We start from the raw sequence: 24,873 nt of genomic DNA, 5'->3' as shown, positions 1-24,873 counted from the left end.
CGAAAACCACTTTGTATATTTGTGACATATGCCATTATATTTGTGTATATAGTTTTGGCTAAGAAGTAGTGTTATTCTGTTTGGCAAAGTTAAAGTTAACCACGTTTCCAAATTTTCTGTGACCCTCTGCATATCATTTCACATTTGTTATTTATCAAGTAATCTGTTTTCGTAAAATGATGCAAGCATAAAACTTTTATGAGATAGTCACAATGATTATTTTTATTATTAGGAAAATAGTTTTTATTTTTCACGTATCATTTTGTATTCCAGTTGAGTTCAATCATAACTTAATTAATTTAGTAATTCACTACACTCCTTGCAATTAAAAGAAATTTGAAGTAAATGGTCTGTAAAACATTCCACTTATTACGCTCACCGATTCTCAAGGGCGTGGAACACGTTCTGTTTAGCTTTCGGAATTATCTGGTTCTAGGTTGGCCAATCACCTCGGAGTTTTCCAATGTTTGTTAATAGAGGGGAGTTGTGGTGGTTATTATCCGGGTCCTGGCTAGTAATGTGTCCGAAGTAGTTGATCTACCGCCATTTTGAGTATATTCGTTGATTTATAATTGTGTTAATTATTGTAACATCCCCACAATTCGGAAAAGAAATCTGCTTTTGTGAGAACAGCGGTGTAAAAGATTACATGATGCCGAAACGGCTATCATATTGGACTGTCAGTTCAATATTTTGCTCGGATTGTCTGTATTCAGCTGGGTAAGAGTTAGAAATGGTATATCATGTGGCTCCAACTTAAACACATATCTGATTTGTTTGTGTGGCGATAACAGCTGTTTAGAAGCGCATAAGTTTTTGGTTTACAATATGTTTGTGAAGTGAAAACGAGACATTATAAAGAATGATGATGAAAAACGCTGAACGCGTAATCATATGAGCGGGTCATGAAAATGTCATTTTTAAGTACCCAGACACGGGGTACAATATTGTATTCAACAATGACCTTAAGCCACATGCTGGGCTTCGTTATAGTACTTTGTTGTATAGTCGCTTCATTAGGTATGTATTTATTCGTAGATGCAATTTAAAGGTGCGTTATGAATTTGTTGATATTAGCTAGTAGTTGCATATGACATGTGTAACCATGTGGTGGAATTATAAACTCGCTTTTCGTTTTCAGTAGAGAATGATATTTATAAGTGATTTGATCAGGTAATATAGTGTACGCTATTCTGTCGTTTTGGTTGAATAGTAAAATGTTGAGCGGACTATCGGGAGATTAAGACTTACTCGCTAAATCCGATTGGCCGTTGAGCTGATGTAGCCCCTGAAATTACTAGAATATGAAAAAGTAGTGTATTATGAAATAAATAAATGAAAAAATATAAATTGGTGTAATTCTGTATTTTATTGCACTAATCAGTTTTGTAGAGTAAAACAACTTTAAATTTTGCTATGTCGCATAGTGGCATTGAAAACAAACATGCCGTCTAAAGAAATGTCGCTGAAGGGTCAGATGACACACTCAACCGGCTGTTCAAAGGTGTTGAGGAAAACCCCGGTTCCCTTGCATTCCTGCGATACGAATCTTGTAAAGGACTCAGGACACAAATTTGGTTATTTAATATTTTTTATGACATCACAAACTGTGAAAACTGCTAAGAAAGTATTTCAGGTTCCTGAAATGCTTTCTTAGCAGTTTTCACAGTTACTATGTCACAATGTCAACACTTTTCTTGAAGTTGAAGTAACTTCAAGAGAACAAAAATATGCATAAGGTGTTTCTGTGTGGTAATTAATAAACTGGAGCAAGGCCAGCCTACTAATTAGTTGGTAGTTAAATTCACTTTATTATTAATTCAAAAATTTTAACAGATGGTAATTACCATCGGACTGAAGCAGCTACATCACTGGGTTCCAAATAGACAAAAGCCCGGTTCATTGCATGCTGTCCACCATTTCCAGAGTATCAAGGTCTATTAAATCAGGATATATTGTGCCTGCTTTTAATGCATGTGAAAGCACGGGTTGCTTAAAACTGATTTTTTATTGAATATCTGTAGAAAGTTCTTAAATTTTTTGCCCCTAACTGAATGAAAAAAAAAAATCGTTTGATTGTCCTTTGTTTAAATTAACTTCCAGTAGTGCTTAGCAATTGAGGGTAGGGTGATAAAACCCCAATTGTTGATATTATCATGTTTCTGATTCGGGTGAATTCAGGCCATTAGATGAACTAGTTAATCCCCTTGGGGGGGGGATCATAACATTTGATTAGTTTTTCATTAAAAACATTTGAATTTTACATGCTAATTATGATTAATTTCCTTGCAATAGCAAATAATTTCAAATGAATATTTTAGATTAGGCTCACATTGTTTTAGTTTACTTTGTTTTTGAACTGGTTGGTCATTATGTTATAAATGCTATTACCCCATGAGATGACTGAATGGCCCACATGATCTTTAACCATACCAAATCCCAGAGCCCTGTCGCCACCAAATACGGAGGATGCAGAAAGGTCAGGGAATGACCACTGCATATCCCGGAGCAATATGGCCTTAGTTGCTAATGCTCCTAAAAACCAAATAACAAACAAACAACAAACCAAATGTTGAGTGCTCCCCCCCCCCACAACTGTGGCAGACCTGACAGTATGGTAGCTTTGCCCGCTGCGTCATATTGAAACTGTGGCAGTGCATTTTAATGCTGTTACAATATTGTATCATGTTTGAGTCATTCCTTGGACATAATTAGTGATGCCGATCAGAATGGTCTTGTGTGACCTCCCCATAGTCAGTTTTTGAAAGAGACTGGCTCAATAGAATGATTTTCTTCATGAAATTTTGAAACTTTGTATATAAATACTTAATTTTTTCTTACTTTGACATAATTGCCTAGAATTAGAGTAGAATTGTTAAAAATCAAATTTTATTGTAAAAAATGATAAAATATGGTTAAAAGTTAAACTGATTATTTATTATTATTATTATTATTATTTTTTTTTTTTTGAAGCACCTATTTTGATATTTTCTGCATCTGTTTATGTATCACTTAATTCAATTTCATAAACTTTTAAGGTCTGAGAATTCCAAATCCTAGATTAAAATTGAAGAAATTCCAGCAAACTTTTCAGCAAGCCAAATTCAGACAATGGCCGACAAATTTCTTGCATCAAATGCCTCTACTAATGCTAATGCTAAATGCGATGCCCTCCTGATTTTCAAAGCTATTTTTGTGCTGCTATCTATTAAAACTATTCACTATTAGTTGGAAACAAATAAGAGAGAGAGCAAGAAGGGGTTATAACCCCACCATATGATTAAAAGTGTAGTTTTTTTTTTTTTTATAGTGCTGCATGATGATTAAAGCTTCTCCATAATACTGATTTATGCATCCGTCTCCTCTGAAAAACGTGGTCTAGCCATGTTTTGTTATTAAGGTATAACATAAGTGACATTACACTTATCTGATCTAATTTGACAGTGTTTGACTGCTCAGGTGTAAATGCTTTGAATCACACACACAATTCTTTTTTCTGAGAGTATTTATGGAATGCAAGGTATGCGTGTTCATTTTGTTATAGATATCCTTCCTGTTATTCAGAACCTAACTCACATATTGTTAAAGGTGCATGTTGCATTACCATATAAGAGTGCTTTTACTTATAGTAAATACGGAAAATAAAAACTACCAGACAGGTTTTGACTTTCATTGAAGCCTTAGAAACAGGATAATTTATTATGGAATTTACAGTGCTGGAAATAAGGTGGAGCTTAGAAGTCATTAAATTTTTATGTTCAAAAACAAAAATTAAAAATGTTCATGTTAAGAAAATAAATTCCCATTACACTGAAAAAAAAAAACAAAAAAAAACATGGTTATATTAAAAAAAAAAAAAAAAAAAAAAAAAATCTGCATTTGTACTGAAACTAAAATAAAATGTTCTTTTTATTCTCTGTGATCATGTGCACCACTTACACTGGTCTATTATTATAGGGCTGACTTGGTTGGTTACAATAATAGGAAATATTGATGTGTCATCACTGGAAAATGTTTTCCAATATCACTTCAGTGGCACACACAATTATTTATTTAAATTTCTGTTTGGGTTTGATACTTATAAACAATGACTCTCGATCTGATTATCAGCAGTGATTATTCGTGCATTAAGAATTTGCAGATAAAGGAACCACGAGATGGCAGAGATCACGGTGTACAGTCTGTCCTCGTATAACACGGATTTGCACTACACGAATTCAATCATACACAATTTATAAATAGGGGAACAATGTTGCATATAACACGAATGTAATTCGCTTATGCACGATTCACCTTTGTGTTTACAAGAAATGGTAGTCGAACGGGGTGGAATCACCCCCAACTGAACATAACACAGTAGGAATGAAGAGAAGATTCTGAAAATTTATTTGTTTTTATGATTTCTTGGAAGGAGAAACACATTTAACATAATAACGTAAAAATCCACAGAATTCCAACTATCGGTATTATCGCAAATGTAATTAGATCGACTTTTACTACCCGTTTATAACAGACTCCACTAGCAGGAACCACCAGTAAACTGTAAACTGTTTTTATTGTTTTATGGTAGTGACCTCCAGAAATGTGCTTTAGTATAACTTAAGCATGTATTAATATGTGACAATAGTATGTTTCCGCCTTTACTGCATTGCTTATTCAGTTTGTACACAGGCACTGCGTCATTTATTCAGTTGCTAATTGTTCGCTGTGCGTTTATGTATATCAAGCTTGCCTCCTCATTTTTGTTCATTTTATAATTGTGCTCTATTCTCAAAAAAAATGAGTAAAATACTTGAAAAAAGTGTGAAAAGGAAGTGTAGTATCTCTCTCTGAAGTATTTTCACCAGAAAATACTTCAGAGAGAAAAAGAAATGCAATATCAATAGAAGAAAAATATGAAATTGTGAAACGCTTGACCAGAATGAAAGAACATGCGATATTGTGCGTGCTACAAGCCTAAAGGAGGGAATGCTGAGAACAATTAGAAAGAATGCAGAAAAAATAAAAGCAACTTTCATAGCAGGAACAACACAAAGTGTAACAAAATCAGTTAGCTCAAGACACAAAGAACTGGAAGAGATGGAACATTTTTTATCTGTTTGATAGAAGATCAAACAAAGAAGAGATCAGGAACAAGTTTGCTTACGATAAAAGCAAAGGCATTGGCAATATTTGAAGATCTCAGAAATAAAGCTGAAAACCCCCAAGAAGTGCCTCCCTTTACTGCCAGTAGTGGCTGTTCAATAATTTCAGGAAACGTCATGCTTTCCATAATGTGAAATTATCAGGTGAAGCTGCGAGTGCAGGTGAAGCTGCGAGTGCAGATGAAGCAGCAGCAAAGGCATTTCCGCCGATACTGAAAAAACTAATTGGGAAAGAGGGCTCACTGGACCAAATTTTGAACATATATCAGGCTGCTAAGGATAGGTTGACTGTTATGTTAGGGGCAAATGCAAGTGGCGACTTGAAACCGAAGCCTGTTGTTGTTTATCATGCAGCGAATCCATGAGCTTTAAAAGGGATCGCAAGGACTACCCTGGGTTTTACTTTAGGAACAGCAAAAGAGGGTGGATGACAGGGCAGATGTTCACTGACCTTCTACTACATGTTTGAGGATGTGTTTCGAAGCTACTGCAAAAAGAAAAATTTAGATTTTAATTATTTTGGACAATGCACCAAGTCATCCTCCAACCCTTGCTGAACTGTCACCAAACATCAAAATCCTGTTTTTACCACCTAACACATCTCTTATCCAGCCACTCGACCAAGGCGTAATTTCTGCTTTTAAGCACTATTACACAAGACGCACATTTAAGATGCTGATAGCAGAAACAGAGGGCGAAAATGCACCAACAGTTAAAGACTTCTGTAAGCAATTCAACATTAAGAATGCAATTTACATAATTGTGGAGGCTTGGAACGAAGTGACAAAAGAATGCTTACATGGTGTTTGGCGGCCTGTTTTACCAGATTTTATTTGTGATTTTAAAGACTTTGATCCTGTAAACAAGCTTCCTAAATTAAAAGCACATTGTGTTGCCCTCGCAAAGCAGGTTGGCTTTGAGGAATTGGAGGAAGATTATTTAGAAGAGTTGCTTCAGTCTCTTGAAGAAGAACTTTCAACTGAAGAACTGCAACAACTTGTTGCTGGAGGGCAGGTGGAAGATGAGAAAGATGACGAAGTTGAATGCCTGAACGCCACCATAAAACCGCTTTCTACTTCAGAGCTATCTTCAGTTTTAAATTCATTTGAGAAAAGTATGCAATGGCTAAAAGATAACGATTATAATGCAGAAAGAAGCAGAAGAGCACTTCATACAATTCGGTCGCTTCGGAGCCATATAAGCAGCTGCTTTGTGAAAGAAGGAAGATTGCGGAACAACAGAAATTAGATGTCTTTGTGAAAACCCAAGAAAGAGAGAAAATGAGCCACAGCCCTCTAGTTCTGGCATGACCACATTTCGTCCAAAGTCCTCATCAGCATCTCCTCCACCTCCCAGTTCCGATAATGATGACAACATGACAACCTGCTGCCACTTTCCCCATAATTCCACTGCTTCAACCCTTTCTCAAGCCCTTTCCCTCAAGCTGTCTTCATTTACTTTTAAGGTAAGAATCTAAATTTAAATGATTAAATTATTAATTTTACATTTTTCAACTGTGTAAGTGTTTTATTACAATTATTTATTGTGTTTGGTAATGTTTTGGTTACAAATGTGTGTCCAATCTTGGGTGGTTGGCACCTAACCCTATTTTTTCCATAGGCCCTGTTGTTTATATTGCACGATTTTGCATTGCATGAGGGTGTCTAGGAACACAACTATTGTGTTATATGAGGACTGACTGTACTGATGTGGGATTTACTTTAAAGACATACCTACCATCAGGGGGTAAAGGGAAGAGTTTTTGCTTTCATAAGGGTGGTCTCAGACAGTTTTTAAATTCGATACAGTGGGACCAACTGGTGATGTTACCAACAGCAAATTCTGAATGGGAAGCATTCAAGGAATTAATCTTAACTAAGAAATACTGATCAAGGTTTAGGCCTATATGGATGTCAGATGAACTAATTAGACTTGTGGAAGAGAAGAAAAATGCATGAGATGCATATAAATTATCAGGCGACAAAGGAGCCTATGGTAGATATAACCTAGTCTGTAATCAAGTCACAAAGGAGGTTAGGCAAGTGAAGGCAGATTACGAGAAATCTTTGGCAAAGGATGCAAAAAAAAACAGCAAAGACTTCTTTACTTATATAAACCCTAGAAGGAAGATAATGAATCTGGTTGGTCTACTTTGTCGATGGTTCAACTGTTGATGATCATGCTCAGATAGCTGACAAACTGAATGAGTATTTTGCATCTACATTCACACATAAGGAATTATTCAAGGAGAGGAATGCCAGAAGTTTATTAAATTCTAACAGGGCTTAATGATTTTGTAAAAACTGAGGACAAAGTGGAGGAGAAATTGTTGAAGTTAAAATAAGGAAGGCACCTGAGGTGGATGGGATCTATCCAGTTATATTAAAAGAGGCAGCAAAGGAAGTAAGCAAACCTTTAGACCAGGAGTTCTCAACCAGGGGAAATTCCTCCCAGGGGGGAATTTTAGGGTTTGGAGGGGGGAATTGGGACCACAGATTGACAGACTCAAAGTGTTGAAATATTGATCTTTCTACAGACTACAATTCTACAGATTATATATAATCTAAGGGACATCACACTTTATTGGATGTCACTTCTAAAATTAAAAATAAAAGATAAATATTTCACTTTTTTATCTTTTTGGAATGCACCTTTTGAGTCTAATAATCTTGGAAAGTGGAGGAATGACATCAATCTTGGTAAAGGGGGGGGAATTACATTCTGACATATGGTGAAAAGGGTACATGAGGCAAAACAGGTTGAGAACCACTGCTTTAGATTCAAGGGAATTCCCTACGGACTGGAGATGTGCAAATGTATCCCTAATTCATAAAGGGGAATCAAAGAGTAACACGAGTAATTACAGACCTGTTAAAATAATTTTGATATTATATTCTTGAATTTCAGGAAAGGAAAGCTTTTGATACTGTTGTACATGGAAGACTACTGTACAGACTGGAGCAGTCTGGTATTAAGGGCAAGTTGCTACAATAGATAAAAAGGATGGTTGAGTGGGAGAAGACAGAGAGTGGTAATCAATGGACACTGCTCTTCATGGACTAATGTTATTAGTGGAGTCCCCCAGAGTTCGGCATTGGGCCCATTGTTGTTTGGTATGTTTATCAATGTTATTGATGAAGGTATATCAGATTTAATGTCCAAGTTTGCAGATGATACAAAGGTTGGCAGGGTTGTTAATGACAGTTTGCTATTGCAAAAGGATCTAGAAAAGTTGGGCAGATGGGCTGAGAAGTGGCAACTGAAGTTTAACAGTGACAAATGCAAAGTACTTCATATGGGTAGAAGTAATCCCAGAAAAACATACCAAGGTGATATAGAGAATGAAAAATACCTTAGGGTAATTATGCACTCAGACAGGGGCGGATTTAATGGTGGACGCACTGGGCGTGCGCCCTGGCCCCAAATTCTGAAGGGCCCCACAAAACTCCAACTTTACACTTTTTTCTAATGACACCAAGTTTGGTTTCATATGTGCAATTATAATTACATACAAGTTTACAATCGGCGGTAAAACCTGATAGTATGTTTATATTCGCTTATTTTCATTATTTCAACCGCTCATTGGAACAATAGAATCGTTTTTGCTACTTTGTACTTTCGAAGGTTCTCCTGCAGTGCAGACTTACGATATACGCAAATATCGTATATTGTTGAAATTATATTAAGATAAAATTAATTCCTGTTGTTACATCAGCGTCTGGATTTTCGTAGTTTATGAATAATTTTTGAATTTTAATTAATCATTAATTTATTGCACTATAATGAAAATTTTCTTCTCTGGTATTCTAATCATTCAGGTCCTTGTTCACATGCATAATGAGTCAGAACAAGGATTGTAAATTTGCTTTTCTTGAATAGTTGACGCCATGCCTTAATAGGGAATCTGTAATCCAGTATGTAGTGTACTCACAAGCTGTTTGTTTGTTTGTTATTTGGTTTTTAGGAGCATTAGCAACTAAGGCCATATTTCTCCGGTATATGCGGTGGTCATTCCCTGACCTTTCCGCATCCTCCGTATTTGGTGGTGATGGGCTCGAACTCCGGTCTAATCAAGAAGCGTGTGCTACGCACTGCTACTCCTTCCCAGTACTCACAAGCCTACCTTTCCCTGGCACCTCCCCCTCTGCCACAATGCTCCATTAATCCCTACTTAATTTTATTGCTTAATGTAAAAAGCTTTGTAAGGTGAAAAAAAAAAAAGCCTTTAAACCCATTTTTGCAGACCTGAAGCTCTTTCTTGTTATACTTATGTTATTCGGATGACAATCACAATTTTAAGGGGGGATACACTTTCTTTGAACACCAGTGTATATACATAAGCTAACACATTTTATATAATTATTGGTTCTAAAGAATTGAAAAGTGGAATAAAAAGAAAGTATGTTACTTTAACTATCATTCACAAGCTCAAAGTGATAGAACAACTTGAAAATGGTATTCCTGGAAAACAAATTGCTGAAGAATTTGGTATTGGCCAACAGACTGTCAGATATTAAAAAAAACAAAAAAGACATTTGATTTAAAATTCGATGTGGGAAGTGATAAAAGCAGTGTATTAAATAGACAGACATTAAAAAAGTCAAAAGAAGTGTTGCTGAAAGAAGCTGTATTTAAGTGGTATTCACAGCAATGATCAAGTGGCATTGGCGCACTATGCCAGCGCCACCTGATAAATGTATAAAAGGACAATCCATCTATCAATGGATAAATGTATTGTCTTTTTATCGTTTTTAAATAAAGGCTCTACTGTGATAGTTTTTTATTTAATTTCATCAGCAATAAATATTTTATTTATTAAATTTTTCATTTATTTGTGTTCTAAGTTTTTGTTCTTTTAAGGCTATCTTTTGCTCAACTAATCCAGATTTTTGCTTAATCTGGATGACCTCTCCCTCCAGTTAATCCGGATTAGCGAGAGTTTACTGTATGCACTATAACAATCTTATACAGTATGTATAAAATAAAAAACATTTTATTTTTGTAAAAAAAATTAGTGACTTTTTCAAGTGGGTCGACAAAATGGTCTCTCGACAAAATGTCTGGGACATACAACGGATGATGTCTTGAACCCTTTACAGTAAATGCATAAAATTTATGGAGGTTATGTTCCTGAAAATTGATGTGAATACCAAAACCACAAACATTAAGATTAAAGCCTTATGGATAAAAATGGACCTTTATTACAGAAATCAAATCAAAAGCTATTTTAGCCTAGCAACATAAACAATCGCATAGTGATTAGCAGTTGGGCCTGGATTGTGTAGGATGCCCAAATTTATATAATTTGGGCATCCTACACATCCTACACAATTTAGAAATTTACACTGCAGACATTTAAGAATATTATTTTACATTTAAAAAAAAAAGTCATACCCTAAGTAAGTAGATTTTATACCTCTAATACTTAAATGCTTATAGTCAGCTTGCAAACAGCTTTCACTTTGATATCTTATCAGATACAAAGTGCAGAAAGATACTACAGTATAATGTTATTGTTTCTAAAGATTAAGAACAAGTTATGCATTATTGATTAAAAAAAAAAAAAAAAAAAAATTGCCAAAATCTCCAGGCAGATGGAAGCTTTCTATTTGATATCACACTCAAATGCATACAGGATAACCCATTTATGAATACAGTGAAACAAAATATATTTATAATGGTAATATTTATTATTTCAAATTTCCAAAGCATATGGTTGACTTTTAAACACAATTAAAAAACTACTCTCTCTATATAAGTTAACAAACTTTAGTAGTTTATAGTGTGGCTGTGAAGGGAAATTTTGTATTTGAAATTTTTCTTCAGTTGGGGGAGAGATTAACATACAATTTCTACATTCCAAATTTATTCTGATCTTTTTTCTTTTTCTTTCTTTCCTTTATTTTTAAGGTATTGGAACCTGTAGTATTCTAATGCCTTGTATAGGTCAAAGTCTTTATGAAAGTCAAAAGTTGACAGCTATATAATTAGCAATAGATAACTTGGTCTCCAATTCTGAGCATTAGGCTGATGTGACATTTCATGAATACCAAACAACTTTTGCAGTTTTCACAGTAGATTGCAGTGTTTTTCAACATTAATGCTGTTACTTTCATCTAGTTATATGCAGTCAGGAGGATTACTTTGCTATTTCATGCATTTAGTGGCCAGTAGGATTTAAACTGCCTAATTAATGCAATGGTATTATTGCAAATACCAGAAAAAACTTTGCCTTCACAATGAATTGCCCTAGTATTACCCTACTTTCAAAGAAATGGCATCACCAAAAGGTTACTCCCCATTTGTTTAAAAGAGGCCATATAATGTCTGATGAGGGACCATAAGTCCTCAGAAAAGCTGTAATGCAGTGTCTTGTCTTAATTAAATGGCCTTTTTTTGGATGCCATTTATTTGAAAGTAGTGTAATGTTAGGGCAACTCATCATGAAGGAAGAATTTGTTTAGCAATGAGCAATAAGACCATTTCATCAACCAGGCAGTTTAAATTCTTCTGACCACAAAAACACAGGAAAAGACAAGAAAAGTGTTCTCCCAACTTAAACCATTCAAAGAAAATTTGTGATTCATGAATATGAATTGAAGGGCCTATATATGGATTTTTGGGGATGTACACTTGTAATTATAAATGTTTTACAGTTATGAACTGTAATTTATAGTGCCCTCTTCTGTTTTGGGGTGGTGTGAAATTATAGTGTGTTCATAATAATAAAGAAAATACTTTCAGTTAGATATTTTATTTATTTACTTAATTTGTTGTTACTCACCAGTCATTTAAATAACTTGCTGGAAAGAATCTTATTTCCTTAATAAGTTGTATTATTTTATGAAAACAGATAAAGGGGCAATATATTGCTAAAGGAAATTATGTGTAATATACAAAAATAAACTTTTTTCATATTCGTTTCATATTTATATTTACATAAATATGAAATGAATATGAAAAAAGTTTATTTTTGTATAGTTTATCAAGAATACATTACCTGATATCTAGCACAATAATTTGCTGAATAATTTATTATAGACCAGTTTTTGAATCAGCCGCATGAACTAATTATCAGGCAAAAAATGCAATTTGGTTTAGATACTGCTAAGCATACTTCACACTGTCAAGGCAAAATTTATATTTCAGTTCTGTCTTGTGGTGGAGTGAATTCATGATTAGCTGTATCTGATCAGATGTGGGGTAAGTTATGATTCATAGATGTAAAACAACAAAAAAAAAGGTAATAGTGCCTCCTCTTCATTTTATATTTAAAGGTGTATTGCATTATTATTATTCTACTGTATTATTTTCAATTAAACAACCTAACAGCTTTTACTTAACATAACTTATTTACCTACTTAAAGTCAGTGACATAATCACAATTCATTTAACACAGTATTTGTACTGTTTCTCCCTCACATTTCCTGTTAACTAGTTCCCACTGTGTGGGGTGGGGCGTGTGTGTAGAGATATCATTGTTAAATCTGAGGCTGTGCTATTAATTTGTGTACTTAAAATAAGCCATTCAAGCCAAGTCTGCTTCAGTTCCATATCACATAACACAAAAAATTATTACTAGATCTAGGAATATGTGAAAATGTGTATTTTGCTAAGTATTTTGTTAATACTAATGTAACTTTATTCTTGTTTATAGCAGTTAGGCCAGCAGGAACATCTACAATGCGGTGTGAATACTATAATGAAACATTATGTATCAGTAGTAGTCGTGGTTGTAATGGCACTGAAGAATGTAAGCCAGGTGAGAATGAAAAAGGAAACCTCTGTTATGTTCTTTGGCAAAATAACAGTGATGGTTTTTCTCTTAAATTAAAGGGTGAGTTATTAATAGCATTTCTTTAGGATTTTATAGATAATAATAATTTTGTACACTCTTACAAAAATTAAGTTCAATTCTCAAAGTTATTTATAATATTAGCATTAGCAGAGGCATATGATGCAAGAAAGCAAGCTTATACAGCATCAGCCAAAAAAAAAACTTCCCATTTCACCCATCCACTCACTCCAAAAATTTGTCCATGTCTTCCTTGAATTTATTTAAGCTATCAACTTCCACAATGACAGATGGGAATTTGTTCCAGCAATCAACTACCTGCTGACCAAAGGCAAATTTCTGCACATCTATTCTACAACTGTCTTTCCTCAATTTTAATCTGTGCCCCCTCAGGTTTGTAATCTTTGCAAAAGGAAGAATCTCATCAGCATTGAGCCTGCTCAATCCATTCAAAGCCTTATCAGACACTTCAATCAGTTCACCTCTAGGTGCCTCCGTAGCCAGGTGGGAAGGAGCAGCAGTGCGTAACACACTTTTTGATTAGACCGGGGTTTGAGCCCGTCACCACCAAATACGGAGGATGCGGAAAGATCAGGGAATGACCACAGCATATTCCCGGATCAATATGGCCTTAGTTGCTAATGCTCCTAAAAACCAAATAACAAACAGATCACCTCTAAGGTGCTTGTTTCCATATGGTGCAATTTCCAGAACTTAAGTCTTTTTTCATAAGAGTACCCCTTTGTTTCCCTCACCAGTCTTGGCCTTCTTTGTACTCATTATAGCAACTCTACATCCTTCCTAAAATGAGCCCTTCAAAGCTGTATGCAGTGCTCAAGGTGTGGCCTGACCATTGACAAGGGGTTAATCACCTCCTTATCCCTGCTAGCAAAATTCCTGTATATCATTGGCAAAGTCCCATGACCTGTTCTGGCAGGCTGCCTTCAGATATGAAGTTTTCTGAGCAGTGCAGATGCCTGTCTGCACTGCTCAGAAAACTTCATATCTGACTGTACAATTACCCCCAGGTCTTTTTCATTCTCCACTACCCTGATTACATTTGCAAATGGAATTTTAATTCTATTAAATGGCGATTCTAATAAGCGAAAATAGGAGGAATATGATCCACAGGCTATAAAAGTAAAGATGACAAATTTATTATCGAATGTAAGGAGAATAAAACAAATAAAATATATTTTATTTATTTTATAGATAAACTGATGAATTTCAGGATTTTTACATTATGGATTATCATTCAAAGTAAAAATTCAGTAGTATAAGCAATTATTAGAATGTAGTGGATCCTCACTTTATGATTGGTTCACCATACGATTAAATCACTTTATGTTGGACTCTCCCTAATAAAATACACTAGAGCATTAGTTATCCGGAATAATTAATGTCAGACCCCTTCTGGATAGCAAAATTTTCCAGATAATCGAGCGTAAGGTATAATTAAATAAATTCTGTTATAATGTATTAAGGTAAAAGAAAAAGACTTAAATAGTGTGAAAAAAATGAATTTCTCTCTATACATAAAAAAGTTTTCCTCCTAATGCTATATATTTGAGCCAATGGGAGAAGAGAGTGAGACAATTACATCACTACAAATGCAATTAAAAATTATTGACAACTGCCTCCATAACGCTCACCACCTCATGCACATGTTTCACTATCTAATTGGCATCAAATGGTGCCGTGGCATCAAACGTTCCATTGTAATGTTTTTTGTACATTAATGAATATTGCATATTTGTAAATATTTTAAATATTTGTATAGTTTGTAAATATTTCAGTTAAATATTTTAGCCCTGCTCTTTCGGATGCAACAATATTTCTCATGCACTTAGTTAATTGATAGAACTTCTTAATGTACCATTATTTTGAAATTCAATTTGATAAAATTAATAGCAAAGCTTTACTGAAGGTACTCACCTCAAATAACCCACTTAGTTGTATGGTGTTTAAGGCGAAAGTTGTGGAAATTCAATTAAACGTTTGCCTGTTTAAGGCGAACGTTGTGGAAATTCAATTAAATTGCATAAAAATAAAATTGTTAAAATATAAATAGAATAGAGACTATTAAAACTGTAATTAAAAATTTTTGCCCAAAGGAGGAAGATTTGCACTGCTCCATCTCCTGGTTGTCTTATATAAAATTTTTTAAAAGCTGTGAAAACTAATAAATAGTTTTTAACAAATTTTATATAGGACAACCAAGGGATGGAGCAGTGCATGTCTTCCTCCTTGGGGCAAAAATTTTTAATTACAGTTTTAATAGTCTCTATTCTATTTATGTTTTAACAATTTTATTTTTATGCAATTTAATTGAATTTCCACAACGTTCGCCTTAAACACCATACAACTAAGTGGGTTATTTGAGGTGAGTACCGTCAGTTAAATTTTGCTATCAATTTTATCAAGTTGAATTCCTCATGCATTATGCAACCTGAAGCAAAAGGCCTTTTCCTAAGTGACCTATGTAAATGCAGGTAAATAATTACATAGGTCATTTCCTGATTAGATATCGATCATAGTGACATAGTGTTTTTTGCTAGGCGGTACCGGGGATCTCCACCAACTCTGCATTTTTACTCTGTGTAGAATACAATATGCTGCATAAGGCCAGAGTGTGTTAGTCTGGGTTTTGTTGTTCCTCTGGCCACTTAGCCAGCCTGGGGGCTTGTGGAGAGCCACTAACACCCCCAGTTTCCGTCACCACCCCATTGAGGCAGGCCAGGACACATTAGGAGAGAAGAAAGCTCTGGCTGGGCAAACTGTGATTGACTGGCGAAGGCATCTTCTGCTCAGTGCTGTGATTTGGATGATTATTGTGGAGGCATTTTCTTTCTGCTTGTTTTGTGTCATCGAGAAAGGGGTGCTTATCTTAGGTAGGGTGTTTACCCCCATCCTGCTGTTTTTTAATCGGAAAAGGAGTTCGCAATCTAAAAACAGCAGTAAGTGGGGGGGGGAAACACCCTACGTATAATATCAACCTAGGAGGACAGTGGGCGGAGTCACAACTTGTCAGTCACTGTTTTGCTGGAATTTTACCAAATTTTTTATTGGAAAGGAGATAATGGGGAGATAGAAAGAGGGTAGGATAAAAGGGGTAGAGACCAAGGGAGGCAGTAGTTGAGGCACCTGTCTTATTTGAAAGGGGAGACAGTAAGGATACCCCTGGAACAGGATGCCCATACTGGTCCAGAGGGTGGGAGTTGAAAGTGGGTGGTGAGGTGAGCCACCAGGAAAAAGGGGGACACCTAGGGCGGAGAAGGGTATTTATCGGAAGGAGACTCAACCATCCCAGGTAGCAGGAATAAAAGAACATAGGGAAAGAGATCCCTTTGGTAGAGTACTTTTTGCAGCTCTGTCCCACACTGACCTAGAGGTTACCCAAATGGCCAGTGTCAGCATCCCAAACCATGCAGCTAGGAAAAACTACAGCATGGCATCAGCTTGGATAACCATGAGGTCCCTGAGGACCTGCATAACCATCAGTCTGTGCAGTGAAGAGACTAAGAACATGCAATTAATAATAACTTTCATTCACTCAACATTCACACAGTTTTACTTTTTATAGTTTTTTCTTACACTTCCTGCTTTATTTTATATATTAGATTAGATATCGATCACTGCGTTTCGACAACTGTGTCTTTTACGTAGAAAACGTTTGACTTACTCCGTCATACCTCTACATATTACGTAGAAAAGTGTGCACGGGTGATGGCGAGCAGGGCGATTTTTTCATGATATGATGGTATCTCTGGAACGGATTAATATCGTAAAGCATGGGTCTATTTTATATTATAAGGAGATATATGTTATAGGCTGATGGCCACAGCTGAGGCAAAATGAGTTTTGAAGCCTGAAATCTGGTACAGTTTAGGTATTATGTTTATCCATATGGTAACTACTGTCTACTAGTGAATGAACAATCTCCAATAGCTATATTTTTCCAGTGAAATTTAATTTATAGTGCAGGTGTGGACTTAAACTCTTGCTTTTTCTGAAAAATCTCCTCTTTTTTGGGAAGCATCCATGCTGTTTGTAAAAGACAGCTTTTTTTTTTTTTTTTTTTTCATTTGTTTAGGCCCAGAAACCTCCTGTTTTCCTCCTACTTATAAATGCTTGCTCTCTGGCTTTTTTGAAAGTCAAAAGTTGGCGACAGCTATGCACATACCAGCTATATACATCTATGTGTTGACCATAATTGCTCAACCAAACATTATTTCCATGATATCTACTTGTTCCTGTTTGAGTAGGTAGGCCTATTTCAATTCAGTAATCTTTTAGTGATACAGATTCGCACATATAAAACATAAAATAATTAGATTGGAAGAAAAAGGTAGTTTAAAATAGCAAGTATAGTAAGAGTGACATCAGCACGCATATCTGAATACAGTCAGTATAGAATAAGAAATAATTTGGAGTATGACAGTCAAGAAATGTGTGAAGCTGAAATAAAATAAACTATGTGCCGTATTAAGAGAGAGAAGAAAATAATGTTGGGGGGTTGAATTAAGAATGAGTGTGTTGTAAGGGGTGCAGGAGTTATATAGTAATAATAGTAATAGTATTTGCCTTATAGTGCAAGGAAGCCACAGGCTTTTGCTGCACTGGCAAAAAAACTCAAGTAGATAAGAAAATACAAATTATATGCTTCCCTCCTCGTACAGGTAACTATCCAATTTTCCAGTGACTATCCACCAACTTTCATATCCTTTCCTCCAAAAAAAACCTTTAAGCTGTTCTAAATCTCTAAAATTTCAAATTCCCTAACTATTAGTGAAATATGAGGGGCAGGAATTTTCCTTCTATCTTCCTTTTGCCTACTTAACCCTCCCCCGACACTTTTGACATATTGCAATGAAACGTGCCTGGGGCCATATAAATACAGCCTTTGACATGTGTTCACTTCCCCTTTGAAGATGGTATGAGCAAAAAGCCCTCATCAAGCGTCGGGTATTTATCTCCCTTTATACCCCCAATTATTCACCATGCATGGATTTAGGCTCAAAGCTTGCTTTCATTCCTTTGTCCTGTTACAAGGATCATCTATCTTTAGGCAGATCTTTCAATACTATTTCCATTTATTCTAATTATACCTTATCTGGATGCAATTATCCCTGAACAACTTGAAAAAATCTAAAGAGAATTCCTGACTTAAATTTTCTAAAATATCTATAATATTTCTTAATATCTTATATATTTTATTTAAAATGAAATCTCTTGATTTAAAAAATTTAATCCAAAATGAAAACACAGATCCTCTACAAGAGAAAATCACAATAAACTAGCATTTGTCTGATTTTATGAATATTAGCCGGTCTCAATTACACAAGTTGTCTGTCCAACTTGTCCTAACTATCCAGTTGATCTTTGAATTTATTCAAACTGTCGGCCTCAGCTACTTGTGAGGGCAGCTTGTTCCAGCATCAATGACTCGCTGGCTAAAAGAAAACTTCCTACAATCTAATATAAACCTCAAGCCCTGTAGTTTGAATTTATGACCCCTAGTTCTGGAATTCTTTATAATGATGAGAATTCTACCTTCATTCATTTTAATAATCCCTCTTAGAGCCTTGTAAACCTCAATCAGGTCACCTCTGAGGTGCCTGGTTGCCAAGTTCTGTAGACCACATATGTATATCAAAAAAAATTTAGAATAATAATAATATAATGCAAATAAAGCCAGATTAACCTCAAATCAAATTAATTTAGACTAGAATCCTCTTTTATAGACACAGAAGACAGTTAAAATGAAATATCATGGTAAGGGTTTACCTTATGTGTCCAGTAGAATTGCAGCATTTCTTGGTTTGTTAATTTTTAGCATATGTTGTCTCTTGAATGGTAATCTGAGAATAAGTATTAGTAGCAAATGTTGCAAGAAGGAGAGCTTATACCGGTCAGGAAAAAAAAAAAAAATCCCATTTCACCTATCTATCCCTCTAATCCTCCAATAGTTAGTATTAGTAGAGGCATATGATGCAAGAAATCAAGCTGGTATAGCATCAGCCAAAAAAAACCGTTCCCATTTCACCCATCCATTCTCTCCTAATTTTTGTCTAGTTCTGCCTTGAACTTATATAAGTTTTTGACCTCCACTACGACAGATGGAAGTTTGTTCCACCTATCAGCCACCTGCGGCTAAAGGCAAATTTCAACACATCTATTCTACAATTGTTTTTTCTCAATTTGAATTTATGTCCCCTCAGGTGAGTAATCTGAGCAAGAGGAAGAATCCCATCAGCATTAAGCTTGCTCAAATTATTCAAGGCCTTATACACCTCAATTAGATCACCTCGCAGGTGCCTAATCTCCAGAAGCTGTAATTTTCAGAACTTAAGCCTTTTTTTGTAACATCAACCTTTTGTTTCACTAGTACTAGTTTGTCTAGTTCATCCATGAATTTATTCAAGCTATCCACTTCTACAACAATAGATGGACATTTGTTTCCGGTGTCAACCACCCACTGGTTAAAGGCAAACCTCCACACATCTGTTCTGCAACCATCCTTTCTTAATTTGAATTTATGCCCCTCTTGTGTGTAGTCTGAGCAAGAGGATGAATCCCATCAACATTGAACTGCTCACTCCATTCAAAATTTGTACACCTTAATCAGATCACCTCTCAGTTGTTTACTCTCCAGACATTGAAATTTTCAGAACTGAAGCCTTTCTTGGTAAGATAACCCCTTTGTTTCCCTCACCAATCTCATTGCCCTTTTCTATTCCAGTTATCAGCTCTACATTCTTCCTAAAATGAAGCCTCCAGACCTGTTGTAGTCTGACCATTACCTTATACAATGGGATAATCATCTCCTTATCCCTGCTAGGAAAATTCCTGTATATATAGTAATTGACAACACCCAGTGAGCTGTCCTCAGCTTGTCTGTAATGCTCAAAGAACTTCATATCTGACTGCACAATTACCTCCAGGTCTTTTTCCACTACCCTGAGCTTAGTACCACACAGTTGGTACGTTACACTGGGATTATAACTACCCATATGCAGTGCTTTGCTTTTGTTGATGTTAAACTTCAACTGTTATTGCTCTGCCCATCTGCCTAATTTTTCTAGATCTTGTTGCAGTAGCATATAGTCATTAACCACACTGCCAACCTTTATATCATTTGCAAACTTAGACAGATTATTTTCGACTGCTCAGATATCAAACAAACTGAATGAGTATTTTGCATCTACATTCACACACGAGGAGTTATTAAGGTTTGAAAATGGCAGAAGGTTATCAAATTGTAGCAGGGTGCTTAATGATTTTGCAATAACTGAGAACAAAGTGGAGGAGAAATTGTTGAAGTTAAACATAAAAGGCACCTGGGGTGGATGGGATCTATTGAGTTATATTAAATGAGGTGGCAAAGCAACTAAGCAAACCCTTAGCCATAATTATGAGAGCATCCTTGGACTCAGGGGAGGTCCCCACGGACTGGAGATGTGCAAATGTATCCCCAATTCACAAAGGGGGATCGAAGGGTGACTCGAGTAATTACAGACCAGTTAGTTTAACTTCTGTTCCAGGTAAAATAATGGAGTCACTGGTTAAAGATGCATTGCAGGATCATCTAGATAAGACTGCAGCAATAATTCAGACACACCATGGTTTGTTAAGGGAAAATCTTGTCTGACAAATTTGATAGGATATTATGATGTGGTTACAAAGGAACTGGATGCAAAAAATAATTTTGATATCATATACAGTCAGTCCTCGTATAACACATGTTTACATTACACGAATTCGATTATACACGATTTATAAATAGGGGAACGATATCTTATATAACATGAACCAAATTCGCTTATGCACAATTCGCCTTTGTGTTTACAAAAAATGGCAGTCGAACGCGGAATCACCCCAACCGAACGCAACACGATAGGAATGAAGGAAGATTCTGAAAATGTATTTTTGTTTCTTATATCAGTGAAGGGGAAACACATTCCACCGTAATAACGTAAAAACCAACACAATTCCAAATCGGTATAATCGCATATGCAATTAGATCGAGTTTACTACCAGTTTATAACAGATTCCACTAGCAGAAACACAACTGGAAATTGTTTTTGTTTTATGGTAGTAACCCCTAGAAATGTGCTTTAGTAAAATGTGAGGTGTTAATAGTGTATCTCTGCCTTTACGGTGTTGTTTATTCAGTTGCTACATGCACGCAGCTTTGTTTATGTGTGTCAAGCATGCCTCGTTTTGTAATTTTGTTTTATTCCCTAAAAATGAATAAAATACTTAAAAGGTGTGAAAGGGAAGCGTCCTGGTGAAGACACTACAGATTCAGAGAGAAAAAGAAAAGCAATATCAATAAACAGAGGCAGACTGGGTCAAAAATTCTTACCCGGGAAAATTTATAGTGGCCTCATACTAGCGTTTATGGCCAAAATCACACCGGCGTCCGGCCCACCGGGGTTTTCCCAGTAAGGCTTATGGCCAGTCCGCCTCTGTCGATAGAGAAAAAATATGAAATTGTGAAACGCTTTGAGCGAAATGAAAGACGACGTGCTACTGCACGTGCTACAGACCTAAATGAGGCAACGACGAGAATTACAAAGAATGCAGATAAAATAAAAACAACTTTCATAGCAGGAACAACTCAAAGTGTAATTAAAATCCATTAGATTAAAACACAAAGAATTGGAAGAGATGGAACGGCTGTCATCTGTTTGGATAGAAAATCAAACAAAAAACAAGTTTGCTGACGATAGAAGCAAAAGCATTAGCAATATTTTATTACGTAATAGTCGTAATAAAATACATAAGTATTTTATGTCGTAATAAAAGTACATAAGCCGTAATAAAATACATAAGTATTTTATTACGACTATCGTAATAATCGTAATAATTATTACGAATTATTACGATAAAAATATCGTAATAATCGTAATAAAATACATAAGTATTTTATTACGATTATTTATTGTGTTTGGTAATGTTTTGGTTACAAATGTGTGTTCAGTCTTCGGTGATCGGCACCTAACTCTATTTTTCCCATAGGGCCTGTTGTTCATATTGCACGATTTTGCATTGCACGAGGGTTTCTAGGAACACAACTGTCGTGCTATACGAGGACTGACTGTATTTGGATTTCAGGAAAGCTTTTGACACTTTTGCGCATGGAAGACTGTTGTACAAATTGGAGCAGAATGGTATTAAGGGTAAGTTGCTACAGTGGATAAAAGGATGGTTGAGTGGGAGAAGACAGAGGGTGGTAATTAATGGGTGCTGCTCTTCGTGGACTAATGTTATTAGTGGAGTCCCACAGGGTTCGGTGTTGGGTCCACTGTTGTTTTGTATATTTATCACTGATATTGATGAAGGTATATCAGGCTTAGTGTTGAAGTTTGCAGATGATACAAAAGTTGTCAGGGTTGTTAATGACAGTAATGGCAGTGTGCTACTGCAACAGGGTCTAGAAAATTTGGGCAGATGGGCTAAGAAGTTTAGTTTATATTACAAATAAAATAAAATCTTTAAATAAAAAATATGTTATTCCTATTACTGTATTGTTAGACAAGGCTTGTTTTTATTTTATTTTGTTTTAATTTTATTTTATTAATTTATTTTTGATATTATTATTATTATTAGGTATATAGTATGTACAAAAATAAATAAATAAATAAACAGTAAAATTTTGACACTTTTGGGGACCTCGTTACTACAAAACGTGAAAATTTATGTCCCTTGAACTTTGTATTAACAAGATTCCACTGTATATATAAAAGTGTAATTGTATAAATGTATGACAGGTGTGAAATTGGGCTCAGTACATGTAGAGTCAATGTGTTCTAACAGGTTCTCCAAATTAGACTGCAGTGGGGGCAACCCACCAGGAAGTTCTGTCGATGTCATGTCCCCTCTTCTGAGGCATGACTTTGGGATTTGCTGACATTGGCTTCAGCTGGCCTGGTTGGTGTCAGAGGAACACTGCATGTTCATAGTTTGATCTCTGTCCCCCCACTAGGGAACCCTGCCGCTGTGATCTTACTCCCCTATGATCCCCATCTCTCTTCCCGATTTGCCATTCCAACCTTTTTGCCTGGTGGACTCTACCACCATAAATAATTTCCTGTTCTAAATAGTCCATCCTTGTGAAGGATGGGCTCCTTCCTCAGGGGTGGATGAGCTCCTTCCTCAGCTCTATTGCTTTAACTTGCTATTTCCAGGTGGAAAGTTTCCTATCATCCACCTTCTTTATCTTCATCTGTTCCTCTCCTCCTCATCTGTCTCCCCTGCTTCCTTTTTCACTTGCCAGAATGTCCCGCAGCCCCAGTCCTCCCTGGGATGTTCAGATATCATCCAGGATTTTCCCACCACCAGAGACCATTTCTTCTATTCCCTGCTGCACCTGTCTTGCATTCCCTGGGCAGAGGATGAGCAACATGGTGTCCAACTAGGGGCACTGCAGCTGAATGGCTGGTGGGGGGGACAACCCAACCCAACACTGCACTATGCAGACCAACATTAAAACTCACACTAATCTCTGGCATTTACAGAGTTTTTATTGTAACACAGAGTATACAAATGCAGGGTTGTGTGGGGGGGGAATTCTAGAGTGCTGCTTGACAATCAACGCTATACACTATGTCCAACTCATCCTCATTTAACCTTTCTGGAACAGCTTTCCTTTGCCTGTATTTCCTGAAAATTACAATCTACAAAAATTCAAGTCTAATATCAACAAATATCTTCTCAGCCTTCAACCCATGCATGGCACCAAGTACTACTCTTCTATCCTCACTATCAATACAGAAGGAATAAGCTGGCTTTCTTTTAAAAATAGTGCGTTAGGTGTTAATGACTTAGTTAATTTGGATAATTGCTTAGTTAACCTTTGACAGTTTTGTAGTAAGTAACAGTTAATACAATTTGAAGTAGTTTTTCTAGATTCATTATGCTATGACTGTTATAAGTTAGTTTTACTTATAGTGGGGGATGAAGTTTGTTTTTTTTTTTTCAACTCATTAAATACACTGATAAAAATTTCATCATGGCAATTATTATTATTATTATTATTATTAGAAATAATTCCTCATACTTCAAAATACACTGTACATTGAAGGAACTATAAACTTAATTTTAACTTGGATATCTTAAATTCTTGAACTTGGACATCATTTGAAAGGCTTCTTGAAAATGGTTAACAATATGTTGCTTTGATATATCTGGTGTCAACCCAGATATGAATATACTAATTTTAGTGAATAATGTGTTTATCTTAAGTTTTTAAAATCTTTGCTGCTGTTCTTATTGTTAATTTATTGATATTTGATTTATTTTTTTATCTCAATATGGTTAGGCATCAATTGCACTGTTTGAATATGTGTGTATAGTTTTGACTGAGGAAACCTCATTTGGTAGGACAGGATCAGCATTTATTGTAGTTTTATTCAAGGCTTGACAGATTATGCAAAGCCCTACACGCCACACAAAAAGGGATTCTTTCCCCCATCCCCCAATTTTTTTTTTTTTTTATGGCATAAAGTCCTAATAAGAATAAGAAGAACGATAATGCCAACCATTGACCCCCAACTGTGCACCTACTAACTCTTTACTCATTTAAGTCAGGCACTGGAGACTGGGACAGCATACCTGTTATCATGGTGACAGTTATTGTTGTTTGTCATTCTTTGATACAGTCTCAAAAACTTCTGTGAATGTTACAGTAATATTTTATTATTAATGTTAATAAAAGCATTCTATTTTGTCTAGTCATAGCTACCCACCGCCTGGTAATATCTACTCGCCACAGGTGAGTGTGGTGAGTAGATAGCCACAGTCAAGCCCCAGCAGTTATATTCACTATTTCAGAAATGGATGGAAAGTTGTCAATATTTATAGCAAATGAGTTGATTGAACAATTCATTTTAATATGTTCAGATTTAGGGAGTGAGGCATTTTCTAGTT

General features: G+C 35.6%; 1 protein-coding gene across 2 annotated transcripts in view; it reads left to right on the top strand.

The window, feature by feature from the left end:
* The first annotated feature begins 534 nt into the window (after window positions 1-534).
* Window positions 535-24,873, top strand: part of LOC150075232 (activin receptor type-2A-like) — a 122,357-nt gene continuing 98,018 nt past the window's right edge. Inside the window, exons 1-2 of one of the 2 annotated variants that reach the window (XM_090388876.1) lie at window positions 535-1,020; window positions 12,805-12,981. In XM_090388876.1, coding sequence (XP_090245002.1) covers window positions 906-1,020; window positions 12,805-12,981 — 292 coding nt within the window. In that variant the 5' untranslated portion in view covers window positions 535-905. Of the gene's footprint in view, window positions 1,021-12,801; window positions 12,982-24,873 lie in introns of both variants that reach the window. The other variant, XM_090388875.1, reaches the window with a different exon arrangement.

The sequence above is a fragment of the Mastigoproctus giganteus genome, chromosome 14 (genome assembly GCF_048544385.1).
Source record: "Mastigoproctus giganteus isolate SK-2022 chromosome 14, ASM4854438v1, whole genome shotgun sequence".
In the NCBI taxonomy this organism is placed as follows: domain Eukaryota; kingdom Metazoa; phylum Arthropoda; class Arachnida; order Uropygi; family Thelyphonidae; genus Mastigoproctus; species Mastigoproctus giganteus.
The sequence above is the reverse complement of the archived record's forward strand: the minus strand, read 5'-3'. Positions and strand labels throughout refer to the sequence as shown.